The sequence below is a fragment of the Camelina sativa genome, chromosome 4, assembly GCF_000633955.1.
Source record: "Camelina sativa cultivar DH55 chromosome 4, Cs, whole genome shotgun sequence".
Classification (NCBI taxonomy): domain Eukaryota; kingdom Viridiplantae; phylum Streptophyta; class Magnoliopsida; order Brassicales; family Brassicaceae; genus Camelina; species Camelina sativa.
Genome location: NC_025688.1, coordinates 26,943,375 through 26,954,711, shown reverse-complemented (window position 1 = coordinate 26,954,711; position 11,337 = coordinate 26,943,375). Strand labels below are relative to the sequence as shown.

The following is an 11,337-nucleotide window of genomic DNA, read 5'->3' as shown; positions in this document are numbered from 1 at the left end:
TTATTCTTGTGATGAATCTTGCCATGGGAAATTCTCGGATCCGGTTCTGTTCCTTTTCTCAATTTAAAATCAAATTCAGCTTCACTTTGGTCTTAACCAACAACTTCTTCTATCTGATTTCAAAATTTTAAAAATTTGCCCTTTTTGAGTTTTTTTTTGTTTTCGTCCATGTTTGAGATCCTGAGGTTGAACTTTGTGTCATTGTTAGTTCAACAATATTCATTCTGATGCTTGTCTGTTTGTATTTCATATTAAATCTCTTTCTTGATTAGCCTGCGATTATTCCATTTGATTACTCTAATTTAGATGTTTGATAGCCTGTGATTGTTACTACTAAATCAGTTGTAAACATTGGAATTTTAAGCTTTTAGTTTTAGCATTGTTTATATTTTCTCTTTGAATTTGCGAATAACCAAGATACTACTACTATTAAAGCCTAACTTGTTACATTACTGTTTCATTTCGAAAGGAATTGTGAAGAAATCTAAACGGACTGCAGGGAAGTGGGAATGAGCTTAATCACAATAGTTTCCAAGGCTAATTTATTCTCCAAACGAAGTGGCTGCTACGTTTTATATGCTTGTACCTACCCTATATGACTGGAGTTGCTGCAGTATGGTGTACTGCTTAGAGATTATTGATCCCTTGTTCCGGATATAAAGAAAAGGAACTTGATCTAGTGCACCGGGTAACTACTTCTAACCTGCTTTTCTCCAATTTTTGAACTAACATGTTACCTGATTGGCTAGGATAACATTTCCTTTCGTAAATTTTCGAGGTTTTTGGTAATTGTTAACATTTCCTCATGATGTATATAAACTTACTTTTGGCCATCAATTCTTTTCCTGCAGAAGAACAAAGATCCAAAGGAGTATATATCATCTGCAACAAGAGAGGAGCAGGGCACTTTTATGTTATAGTTATTAGAAATTTGGGTAGGTTGGAACTCTCCATGGCTCCTGGTGGCAGTGCATTGAAAGAAGCCCTAGAATCTAACTCAACAGGCTTGGATTATGAGGTTAAGATGGCAAAGGTTGAGGCTAATAACAAACCAGCAAAATCAGGTAGTGGCTCCATTGGAAAATTCCACTCGAGCAATGGTGTATATGAGCTCCTTGAATGTCTGGTTTGTACAAATCTTATGTATCCTCCAATTTATCAGGTGTGCCTCTTTTCTTTCTTTGATCTGTAAAGTATGGTTCATTCCTTAATTTGGTAGTAGATCTATAATCAAAAATGTGTTTGTGATTGTTCCAGAAGAAATGAAACATTGCTTTTTTACTTCTAGTTCCTGTTTGCGATTTTTGTTCTTTGTTCCTCCTTTATTTAATGTTGACATCTATGTTTGTTTCCCATAGTGCCCAAATGGCCACACATTGTGTTCAAGCTGCAAACTGAGAGTGCAAAACACATGCCCTACATGCCGCTACGAGCTTGGTAACATAAGATGCTTGGCTCTTGAGAAGGTTGCGGAATCATTGGAAGTTCCATGCCGGTACCAAATTTTAGGGTGCCATGACATTTTCCCATACTACAGCAAGCTCAAGCACGAGCAGCATTGCAGGTTTCGATCCTACAACTGTCCTTACGCTGGTTCTGAGTGTTCAGTGACGGGTGATATTCAAACACTTGTTGACCACCTCAAAGATGATCATAAAGTTGATATGCATGATGGGTGCACATTCAACCATCGTTATGTGAAGGCAAATCCGCACGAGGTCGAGAATGCTACATGGATGCTTACGGTAATTCTATATTTATACATTCCCCCTTATAGCTCTCTACTCATTGTTAAATTGAATTTGGCGTAATAGCCCTTTCACTCGTCATATCTCGTCATGATTTTGGAATCCATCGTCCATGTCACATACTGTTTGCCACATCTTTAAGATATAAGAGAAGGAACTTGCACTTTCACTACTTGAATTGAATCATAATGTATTTGATGCTATTTAGGTCTTCAACTGTTTCGGAAGACAGTTCTGCTTACACTTTGAGGCGTTTCAGCTCGGGATGGCACCAGTGTACATGGCGTTTCTACGGTTCATGGGAGACGAGAACGAGGCTAAGAAATTCAGTTACAGCTTGGAAGTTGGAGCTCACAGCCGTAAACTGACATGGCAAGGGATACCAAGAAGCATCCGAGACAGTCACAGGAAAGTCCGTGATAGTCAAGACGGACTCATCATTCCTAGAAACTTGGCTCTGTACTTCTCTGGCAGTGACAAAGAAGAACTCAAGTTGCGAGTCACTGGACGGATTTGGAAAGAAGAATAAGCTAATGGTGATAGTAATGAGTCATGATACCAAAGCAAAATGGGAAATAAAGAAGAGAATAAAGAAATAAGCTCTGATGATTTTGATTGAATCTAAACGGATGAGTTGTACATAACAGCCTTGAGAGAGCTTCTTGGTCATATGGGAGGAGTTGAAATTCCAGTTTTTTTGTTTTTTCTTCAACTTTCTTTTTCAATAACTATGAGATGAAAATTATCCCATGATTGGTTGAAAAAAATATTTTACGGTTTGCAATATTACAACCTTTGCCTTGTAATTTTGGTTTTGTTGGAAATAAAATAAAGATAGATCTTATTTGTTCTTGGATCAATGGTTTCTTTTTTCAATATCATACCATATGGTTCAGGATAATGAACATGAGAAATGTTTGGATTTAAGAGACTTTTTCATTTGCCAAGCATTATTTTTCTACGTACCAAACTGATAAATTATGAATTTCCAACTAAATGATGGGTCAGAATTTAGGAATGTGAATGATTGATTACAAAGATAGGCGGGTAGTAGTATGGTTCGGAGAGGACGTGCAAGACGTGAAGGCTACTTAACATTATCCTACGTTGGTAATGGTTATATTTAAATAACAAAACTATTAAGCGAATGTGTTTTTTTTTGCTCCCGACTTTATCGCGAAACAGGGAACACAGAGAGACTTACAATATTCATTCTAACAACATTAATTTTTTTTCTTCTTTTTCTCAAACTCCTTTTTTTCCAGATTTCTAAAACTTTCAGGCTCGCTAATTTTATTTTTCCCCGACATTATTCAAATTTTTGAGATTATACGGATCCTTCCTTTGAGGGTTTTCTGAAGCATTCACTCTCTACATCATCGTCATTTTCTTGGATTGATTCAATGGCAGAATCGAGGTAACCAATCATAATGTTTTGATTCTCGAAGATTTTTCACAATCTTGATATGATCTGGAATATGTTCTGCAAATTGTTGTTTCAAAACTCGCTTTTTTTTTCTATAAACAAACGAATTTTTAGATTTTAAAACAAGGGAAACATGTGCATGTTGATGATATACATTTTCTTATGTTTTCAACAGATAAAGACATTGACCGAAACAGAACAATAAGACAAAACCCGTGTTGGCAAAAGATCTGAAGATATGTTCTGTTGCAGTGGTGCGGATGAGGACCCCGCCGGTCCGCCCGCAAACCAGTATGCAGCCCCTCCTAACAAAGCCGGGAATCCCAATTTTGGCGGTGAGTGCCCTAATTTTCCTCACCCGTTCCTTAACATACATTTTTATGTTCCGAGTTTAACACCACGAGCATTTGGGTTCTGCGTTTCTGCGTGTGTGCGAAATAGGTGGGAATAGAGGGGAACCGAGGAATCCAAACGCAGCGAGACCAGGAGCTCCTGCAAAGGTTTTGCCCATAGAGATTCCTTCTGTTGCATTGGATGAGTTGAACAGAATGGCGGGTAACTTCGGCAACAAGGCACTCATTGGTGAAGGTTCTTATGGACGTGTCTTCTGCGGCAAGTTTAAGGGAGAAGCTGTTGCTATTAAGAAACTTGATGCTAGCTCTTCTGAAGGACCCGACTCCGATTTCACCTCACAGGTACACTTACATACTACAAAACTTATCGTTCAGCTCATTTCCCGAATCAGTCCCTTCTGGCCGAGGTCCGAGGATCATATACCATTAGGCTAAAATATTTAAAGCATATACCATTGTGTTCCCTATTAGGTTAAAACCGATTTTTTTTCTCTCTCTGTTTAGATAAAACTACTGGTATTTGCTAATCTAACCAGCTTCTATTTTAAATGGCAAGTTATCGGTGGTATCTCGGCTCAAAAACGACCATTTTGTGGAGTTGCTTGGGTACTGCTTGGAGGCAAATAACCGCATTCTCATCTACCAGTTTGCAACCAAAGGTTCTTTACACGATGTACTACATGGTACGTAATTTCAACTTTCACAACTCATATGTTATAGTGTATCGTATGTGATATATATATGGATCAATCGAATGAATCTTTAGGGAGAAAGGGAGTGCAAGGGGCTGAACCAGGACCAGTTCTGAACTGGAACCAAAGGGTGAAGATCGCATACGGAGCAGCCAAAGGGCTTGAGTTCCTTCACGAGAAGGTCCAGCCACCAATAGTCCACAGGGACGTGAGGTCGAGCAATGTCTTGTTGTTTGATGACTTTGTGGCCAAAATGGCTGATTTCAACTTGACCAATGCTTCCTCCGATACCGCGGCTAGGCTTCACTCTACTCGTGTTTTGGGAACGTTCGGCTATCACGCTCCAGAGTATTATACCATAAACCAATCAATTCATTTGCTTAAAACGTAACAATCGGATGGTTCTTGATGACGTAAGAGTGTTATTGTCTTAGGTATGCAATGACAGGACAAATAACGCAGAAGAGTGATGTGTATAGTTTTGGTGTTGTGCTATTGGAGCTCTTGACAGGAAGAAAACCCGTAGATCATACCATGCCTAAAGGTCAACAAAGTCTTGTTACTTGGGTACGTACACATATTAACATATATTATATGTTCGAAGGATTCCATATTTATCCTTATTAAGCCCTCTTACTTTTGTCTTCTTGTTATATAGGCAACTCCAAGACTAAGTGAAGACAAAGTGAAACAATGTATAGATCCGAAGCTTAACAATGACTTCCCTCCCAAAGCAGTCGCGAAGGTCCGTTCTATATTTCTTTTGATATATATATATATATGAACCGTTGTCTTTATTGGTTTGATAATATTGGTTTTATGACTTATAGGCCTTTAACTTGTAAGCATGAAATACCTAGTTATCCTAGAGATCGGTTTTTGTAGTTCTCATGGTAACCAAATGTCCGAGTACATTTAGATATTAGTTATGCGTCTCATATTGAAAGCTAGTGACATTGCAATCTTAAGTTGAGGACATAGGATATATGACCCTTTTGGTTTAGTTTTGTAATACTGAATTATTTTCTTGGGTGGTCGAACAGTTGGCAGCGGTGGCGGCCTTGTGTGTTCAGTACGAGGCAGATTTTCGACCAAACATGACCATCGTTGTCAAGGCACTTCAGCCTCTTCTTAACTCTAAGCCGGCTGGTCCTGATTCTACTTCCTAAATAACCAGTTTACCATCATTACTCTTCCTTTTGTTGTTGTTGTTGGTATGGCTATTTTTCTCTCTTCTCTATTCGAATAATTATGATGAATGGTTATAAGATGTTGTTATTTTATTGAATGTAACTTATAATTTTCACTGGTTTTAAACACCTTTCGTTCTTGGTTGTTGTATCTAAGCCTTAAATCAAAACTCTCACTTTTTGAGGAGTCAATGCAAGAATATTAAATTAGTTGTGAGATTTTAAAATTCAAGAAAAATGTTAGATTTTTTTTTTCTTCATTAATTTTTACTTAAATATATTTTTTTTTGTGTGAGAGATTATAATGAAGTATAATCCATTAAAATTTTCTTTTAGTTTTTAAATTACTTCTCTTGTCAAGAATTTTTTTATTTATAGAGATTTATGTAGATTGGATACATCTAATCCGTTGACCTAATTTTGGATAATTACTTAAATATACATAGAAAATGGTCACATATATATATATATATATAAAGATAATCAGATTCTATATTTAAGAATGTATATTTTTTAGAATAATAGGTTTACTATATTGTGGGATAGAGAACAAGATGTCTATGTCGGTAATTAACTTCACAATTATTAGTATCTGATTATAATATCAGAAATTAAGGTATCTTAAATACGTTTAACCATTTTGTGTAAAGAGAGACAAATGTCATAAATTGCATCTTTCTTTGATTCGTTTATCTTATTCCCCAATCTTACTTTTTGGTTTGCCAAATGTACACATTTCAATTCTTGTGGGAGTCATCTTTCCATTTTCTCTCATTCGATTCAGTTACCAACACTGGAAACTTCTTTTTACCACTCTGCATATCAAAAATTTCAACCAAAAAAAATACTTTTATCTTCTTTTTTTATATATATCAAGATTGTGAATTTAATATGAACTTTAGTAAATATTATTAAGTTTCAATCGTGTTATATATCTCAGAAGCATGAATAAACAACACAATGACGACATCCACAGTTCCACACATTGACCCACTAGTTCACTAAACAAGTAAACCCATATGAAGCTGAAGTCCCAAACAAACCACATTCACCACAACTCTTTTTTTTTTTTTTTTTTTTTAACTCACCACCACAACTTTATATTTTTAAAAATATAAAAAGAAAAATGATTTTATTTATTTATTCGAATTGGGGGGGGAAGAAAAAGAAAATGAGGGAAAAAGGAGAGAGACACATTGGGATTTTTTTTTGTTAAAAAATATTAAATATCGGCATTAAAAATTATAATAAAAATGAGTAGATTTGTTTCACTTTTTACCAGAATGTAAAGAAAGTAAATAACAGTAAAGCACATTTTAGGTTTTTTTTTTCTTTTCTAACTTTGTGTTTTTTTTTTTAATTTTATTTATAATAATAATAACAAACCCGTCTCCTTCTCCTCCTCTTTTGATACCCAGCAGCAGTAATATATAAAACTCAGCTGCGAATCTCGTCGTCATCGCCCCGACGAACCCTCCTGTTTCGCGTCTCTTTCCCAATCCCAAATTCAATTTCCTTGATTCGATTTCCTTCGTTTCAGGATTCGTATTTGACGTAATCCGGGTTTTAATTTTTAAATTCGGATTATCCATTTACTTACATACAGATCTCGATCGAACGCTTATTCCCGATTCGATTTTGGATTGATTTCGTTGTCACGATTCGAGAAGAATTCAATCGGAACGGAGTCGCTCTCTTTTTTATTAGGTTTCCTGAGGTTTTAAGTTTTCGCGACGCTTCCGTGTGAGAGGAGAAAGGATTATGGAATCATTTGGTTGATGAACAAAGATAAGTGTAAAACGATGCCGGGTTTAGCACAGAGAAATGAGCATTACTCTTCTAGGTTTTGGTCTGACGATTTCGATGGAGTTAGCTACGATCAGTTGCAAAAGGTACTTCTTCTTCTTCTTCTTCTTCTTCCGATTCGATTCTCTGGATTTTTTTTGTTCTTACGTTGAATTTAGCCCAGATTGGATCGTTGCCTAGTCTTTTGCTTGATGATTTGTTTTTAGGTTACTTGTGATTGATTTGCTAGATATGTTTCTCTTGATTCAGCCTTTGGTGGTTTTGATTATTGGGTCTTAGTTTTTGTATATCTTGTTTAACATATTCTATACTCTGGCTATAATGCTCGTTTATTAAACCGTGTATGCGTTCACGTTTTTCTTATGATTTACTATACTCCAAACCCCATTTTTATATGAACTTCGTGTTACAGTTCTGGAGTGAGCTGTCGCCGAAAGCTAGGGAGGAGCTCCTTAGGATTGATAAGCAGGTTTTGTTTGAGCAAGCTCGCAAGAATATGTGCTGTTCCAGATGCCACCGCCTGCTGAAGGAAGGTTTCTCGCAGATTGTTGCAAGTGGGAGGGCCGCTCAACGGAAAGTATTAAAAGATCAAACCGACGGTAAATCAGCTGCCAGTAAGAGATATACGGTTGCATACCAGAACCCTGCTATTCATCGCTGGGGAGGTCTCAGCACTACACGTGAGGGATCTCTCACACTTCAGGACTGCTTTTTGTATGCCAAATCTTTCAAAGGGCTTCAAACTGTAAGTTTCATCCATGGTTTCCCTATTCTTGGTTTGTTTGGTACAGTTTAACCTAGCTAATCTATTAGCTCTAGCAGGTGTTTGAAAGTGCCCATGCTCGAGAGAGGGAACGTGAGTTGCTTTATCCCGATGCTTGTGGTGGCGGAGGTCGGGTTTGGCTAAGTCAGGGGATTGCTGGTTATGGTAAAGGTCATGGAACTAGAGAAACATGTGCTTTGCATACCACCAGGCTCTCTTGTGATACATTAGTGGATTTTTGGTCTGCACTTGAAGAGGAAAGTCGATTGTCACTTTTGAGAATGAAAGAAGAGGATTTCGTGGAAAGACTAAATGACAGGTTTGTTTATTTGCTGATTCAAAATTCTTGGATGTTCTGTCACACGTTCAGTTAAAAAAGTATTTCGATATGATCTTGTTCTCCGACTAGGGTGGTGTATTAGGAATCCGTACTACTTAAATGACCATATTTTAAATTAGATAATGATTAGGGATTCAGTATTTTCGACTTTTGGGATGTGCCTGTCAAGTCATTGTATGCATTACTTAGTTGTTATGTTCTCCTTCTCTTCTTTTCATTGACTTGTGACTTCTTTTCCTTTCCTTAATAACATGTTGACCTTTCAAACTACAGATTCAACTGCAAAAAGTTTTGTAGAGACTGCAGAAGAAATGTTATTCGGGAATTTAAAGAACTTAAGGAACTTAAACGAATGCAGAGAGAACCAAGATGTACCGACTGGTTTTGTGTTGCCGATACAGCCTTTCAGTATCAGGTCTTTTATCTTTCTTAACCTTTTCCTCTTACTTTGTAGATTCCTATTTCCTATACTACAAGAGCTTTGATTTTAAAGAGTAAATTTGTCAATATACCTGGGAGAGGCTTATATTGGAAGGTAGAATCAGAAGTGTAATTGCATTTTCTCAGGTGGACGTTGATTCTGTCCGAGCAGATTGGAGTCAATATTTTACAGAGAATGCTGGATATCATCAATTCGAGTGGGCTATTGGAACTGGAGAGGGTGAATCTGATATCCTCGAGTTCAAATATGTTGGCAACGATCGGAGTGCCCAAGTCAAGGGCATAGATCTTCGTGGATTACACGAATGTTACATTACTCTTAGGGCATTTAAAAAAAATGGCCGCTCCTCCGAGATATCCGTCAAAGCCCATGCATTGAGAGGCCAACAATGCGTTCACTCCAGGCTTGTGGTTGGGGATGGCTTTGTTTCAATTAAAAGAGGGGAATGCATTCGAATGTTTTTTGAGCATGCTGAAGAGGCTGANCTGGGGAGGTCTCAGCACTACACGTGAGGGATCTCTCACACTTCAGGACTGCTTTTTGTATGCCAAATCTTTCAAAGGGCTTCAAACTGTAAGTTTCATCCATGGTTTCCCTATTCTTGGTTTGTTTGGTACAGTTTAACCTAGCTAATCTATTAGCTCTAGCAGGTGTTTGAAAGTGCCCATGCTCGAGAGAGGGAACGTGAGTTGCTTTATCCCGATGCTTGTGGTGGCGGAGGTCGGGTTTGGCTAAGTCAGGGGATTGCTGGTTATGGTAAAGGTCATGGAACTAGAGAAACATGTGCTTTGCATACCACCAGGCTCTCTTGTGATACATTAGTGGATTTTTGGTCTGCACTTGAAGAGGAAAGTCGATTGTCACTTTTGAGAATGAAAGAAGAGGATTTCGTGGAAAGACTAAATGACAGGTTTGTTTATTTGCTGATTCAAAATTCTTGGATGTTCTGTCACACGTTCAGTTAAAAAAGTATTTCGATATGATCCTGACCATATTTTAAGTTAGATAATGATTAGGGATTCAGTATTTTCGACTTTGGGTTGTGCCTATCAAGTCATTGTATGCATTACTTAGCTGTTATGTTCTCCTTCTCTTCTTTTCGTTGTCTTGTGACTTCTTTTCCTTTCCTTAATAACATGTTGACCTTTCAAACTACAGATTCAACTGCAAAAAGTTTTGTAGAGACTGCAGAAAAAATGTTAATCGGGAATTTAAAGAACTTAAGGAGCTTAAACGAATGCAGAGAGAGCCAAGATGTACCGAATGGTTTTGTGTTGCCGATACAGCCTTTCAGTATCAGGTCTTTTATCTTTCTTAATCATTTCCTCTTACTTTGTAGATTCCTTTATCCTATACTACAAGAGCTTTGATTTTAAAGAGTAAATTTATCAATATATCTGGGAGAGGCTTATATTGGAAGGTAGAATCAGAAGTGTAATTGCATTTTCTCAGGTGGACGTTGATTCTGTCCGAGCAGATTGGAGTCAATATTTTACAGAGAATGCTGGATATCATCAATTCGAGTGGGCTATTGGAACTGGAGAAGGTGAATCTGATATCCTCGAGTTCAAATATGTTGGCAACGATCGGAGTGCCCAAGTCAAGGGCATAGATCTTCGTGGATTACACGAATGTTACATTACTCTTAGGGCATTTAAAAAAAATGGCCGCTCCTCCGAGATATCCGTCAAAGCCCATGCATTGAGAGGCCAACAATGCGTTCACTCCAGGCTTGTGGTTGGGGATGGCTTTGTTTCAATTAAAAGAGGGGAATGCATTCGAATGTTTTTTGAGCATGCTGAAGAGGCTGAGGAAGAAGAGGTAACTGAAGATTCATAAGCTTTGCGGCCCAAAACCTTCAAATATTTACAACTTTGCAGATATTATATCCCCTTGTTAAAATAATATCATTGTGTTTCCAATGATTTATAAGGATGAAGTCATGATAGACAAAGATGGGAATGAGCTTGATGGTGAGTGCTTGCGTCCACAAAAGCATGCTAAGAGTCCAGAACTTGCTCGAGAGTTTCTTCTAGATGCTGCAACGGTTATTTTCAAGGAGCAGGTTTGTTATAGCTTCCTCTAAGTACACCTTCCATTCATTGTTTTTTTATGCTGTATTTAGGTGTATTCATTTTTATCTTTGCGTGGTAATATCTTAGGTTGAAAAGGCATTTAGGGAAGGTACAGCCCGTCAAAATGCACACAGTATATTTGTCTGCCTTTCATCAAAACTATTAGAGCAACGTGTTCATATTGCCTGCAAGGAAATTGTCACCTTGGAGAAGCAGGTTTGTTTGTTCGCCGCATTCAGTCAATCTACGCAATTTAACAACACACTTACGCTTTTATCTGTCCCACAACTCCATCATCTCAACATTTGCAGGAAAAACTTCTAGAGGAAGAAGAGAAAGAGAAGCGTGAAGAAGAGGAGCGAAAAGAAAGGAAACGAATTAAAGAAAGGGAGAAAAAACTTCGTAGAAAGGAGAGGTTGAAGGAAAAAGAACGAGAAAAAGAGCAGAAGAATCCAAAATTTAGTGATAAAGCAATACTGCCAAATATGTCGAGGGAAGAAGA

At 37.5% G+C, this 11,337-nt stretch overlaps 3 protein-coding genes across 3 annotated transcripts in view; all 3 read left to right on the top strand.

The window, feature by feature from the left end:
• LOC104782691 (putative E3 ubiquitin-protein ligase SINAT1) lies at positions 444-2,592 on the top strand. Its single transcript, XM_010507697.2, has 4 exons — positions 444-688; positions 852-1,162; positions 1,359-1,745; positions 1,957-2,592. The coding sequence occupies exons 2-4, from the start codon at positions 953-955 to the stop codon at positions 2,275-2,277; spliced, it is 918 nt and encodes a 305-aa protein (XP_010505999.1). The 5' UTR covers positions 444-688; positions 852-952; the 3' UTR covers positions 2,278-2,592.
• LOC104782690 (probable protein kinase At2g41970) lies at positions 2,930-5,598 on the top strand. The gene is made up of 8 exons (XM_010507695.1): positions 2,930-3,165; positions 3,350-3,509; positions 3,616-3,869; positions 4,084-4,210; positions 4,294-4,567; positions 4,654-4,786; positions 4,878-4,964; positions 5,263-5,598. Exons 2-8 carry the CDS (start codon positions 3,413-3,415, stop codon positions 5,386-5,388), a joined length of 1,098 nt encoding a protein of 365 aa, XP_010505997.1. The 5' UTR covers positions 2,930-3,165; positions 3,350-3,412; the 3' UTR covers positions 5,389-5,598.
• LOC104782689 overlaps positions 6,807-11,337 on the top strand; it is a 7,889-nt gene continuing 3,358 nt past the window's right edge. Inside the window, exons 1-7 of the mRNA XM_010507694.2 lie at positions 6,807-7,301; positions 7,628-7,960; positions 8,038-8,297; positions 8,592-8,733; positions 10,213-10,581; positions 10,694-10,825; positions 10,923-11,051. Coding sequence (XP_010505996.1) covers positions 7,188-7,301; positions 7,628-7,960; positions 8,038-8,297; positions 8,592-8,733; positions 10,213-10,581; positions 10,694-10,825; positions 10,923-11,051 — 1,479 coding nt within the window. The 5' untranslated portion in view covers positions 6,807-7,187. The remainder of the gene's footprint in view (positions 7,302-7,627; positions 7,961-8,037; positions 8,298-8,591; positions 8,734-10,212; positions 10,582-10,693; positions 10,826-10,922; positions 11,052-11,337) is intronic.

What these genes read in the sequence shown, in the direction of transcription:
- LOC104782691 (XM_010507697.2), top strand. Translation starts at nt 953, where the DNA reads ATGGCTCCTGGTGGCAGTGCATTGAAAGAAGCCCTAGAATCTAACTCA. An exon ending in TGTATCCTCCAATTTATCAG is followed by an intron (nt 1,163 to 1,358) that starts GTGTGCCTCTTT and finishes TGTTTCCCATAG; the next exon opens with TGCCCAAATGGCCACACATT. An exon ending in ATGCTACATGGATGCTTACG is followed by an intron (nt 1,746 to 1,956) that starts GTAATTCTATAT and finishes GATGCTATTTAG; the next exon opens with GTCTTCAACTGTTTCGGAAG.
- LOC104782690 (XM_010507695.1), top strand. Translation starts at nt 3,413, where the DNA reads ATGTTCTGTTGCAGTGGTGCGGATGAGGACCCCGCCGGTCCGCCCGCA. An exon ending in ACTCCGATTTCACCTCACAG is followed by an intron (nt 3,870 to 4,083) that starts GTACACTTACAT and finishes TTAAATGGCAAG; the next exon opens with TTATCGGTGGTATCTCGGCT. An exon ending in TTCGGCTATCACGCTCCAGA is followed by an intron (nt 4,568 to 4,653) that starts GTATTATACCAT and finishes TTATTGTCTTAG; the next exon opens with GTATGCAATGACAGGACAAA.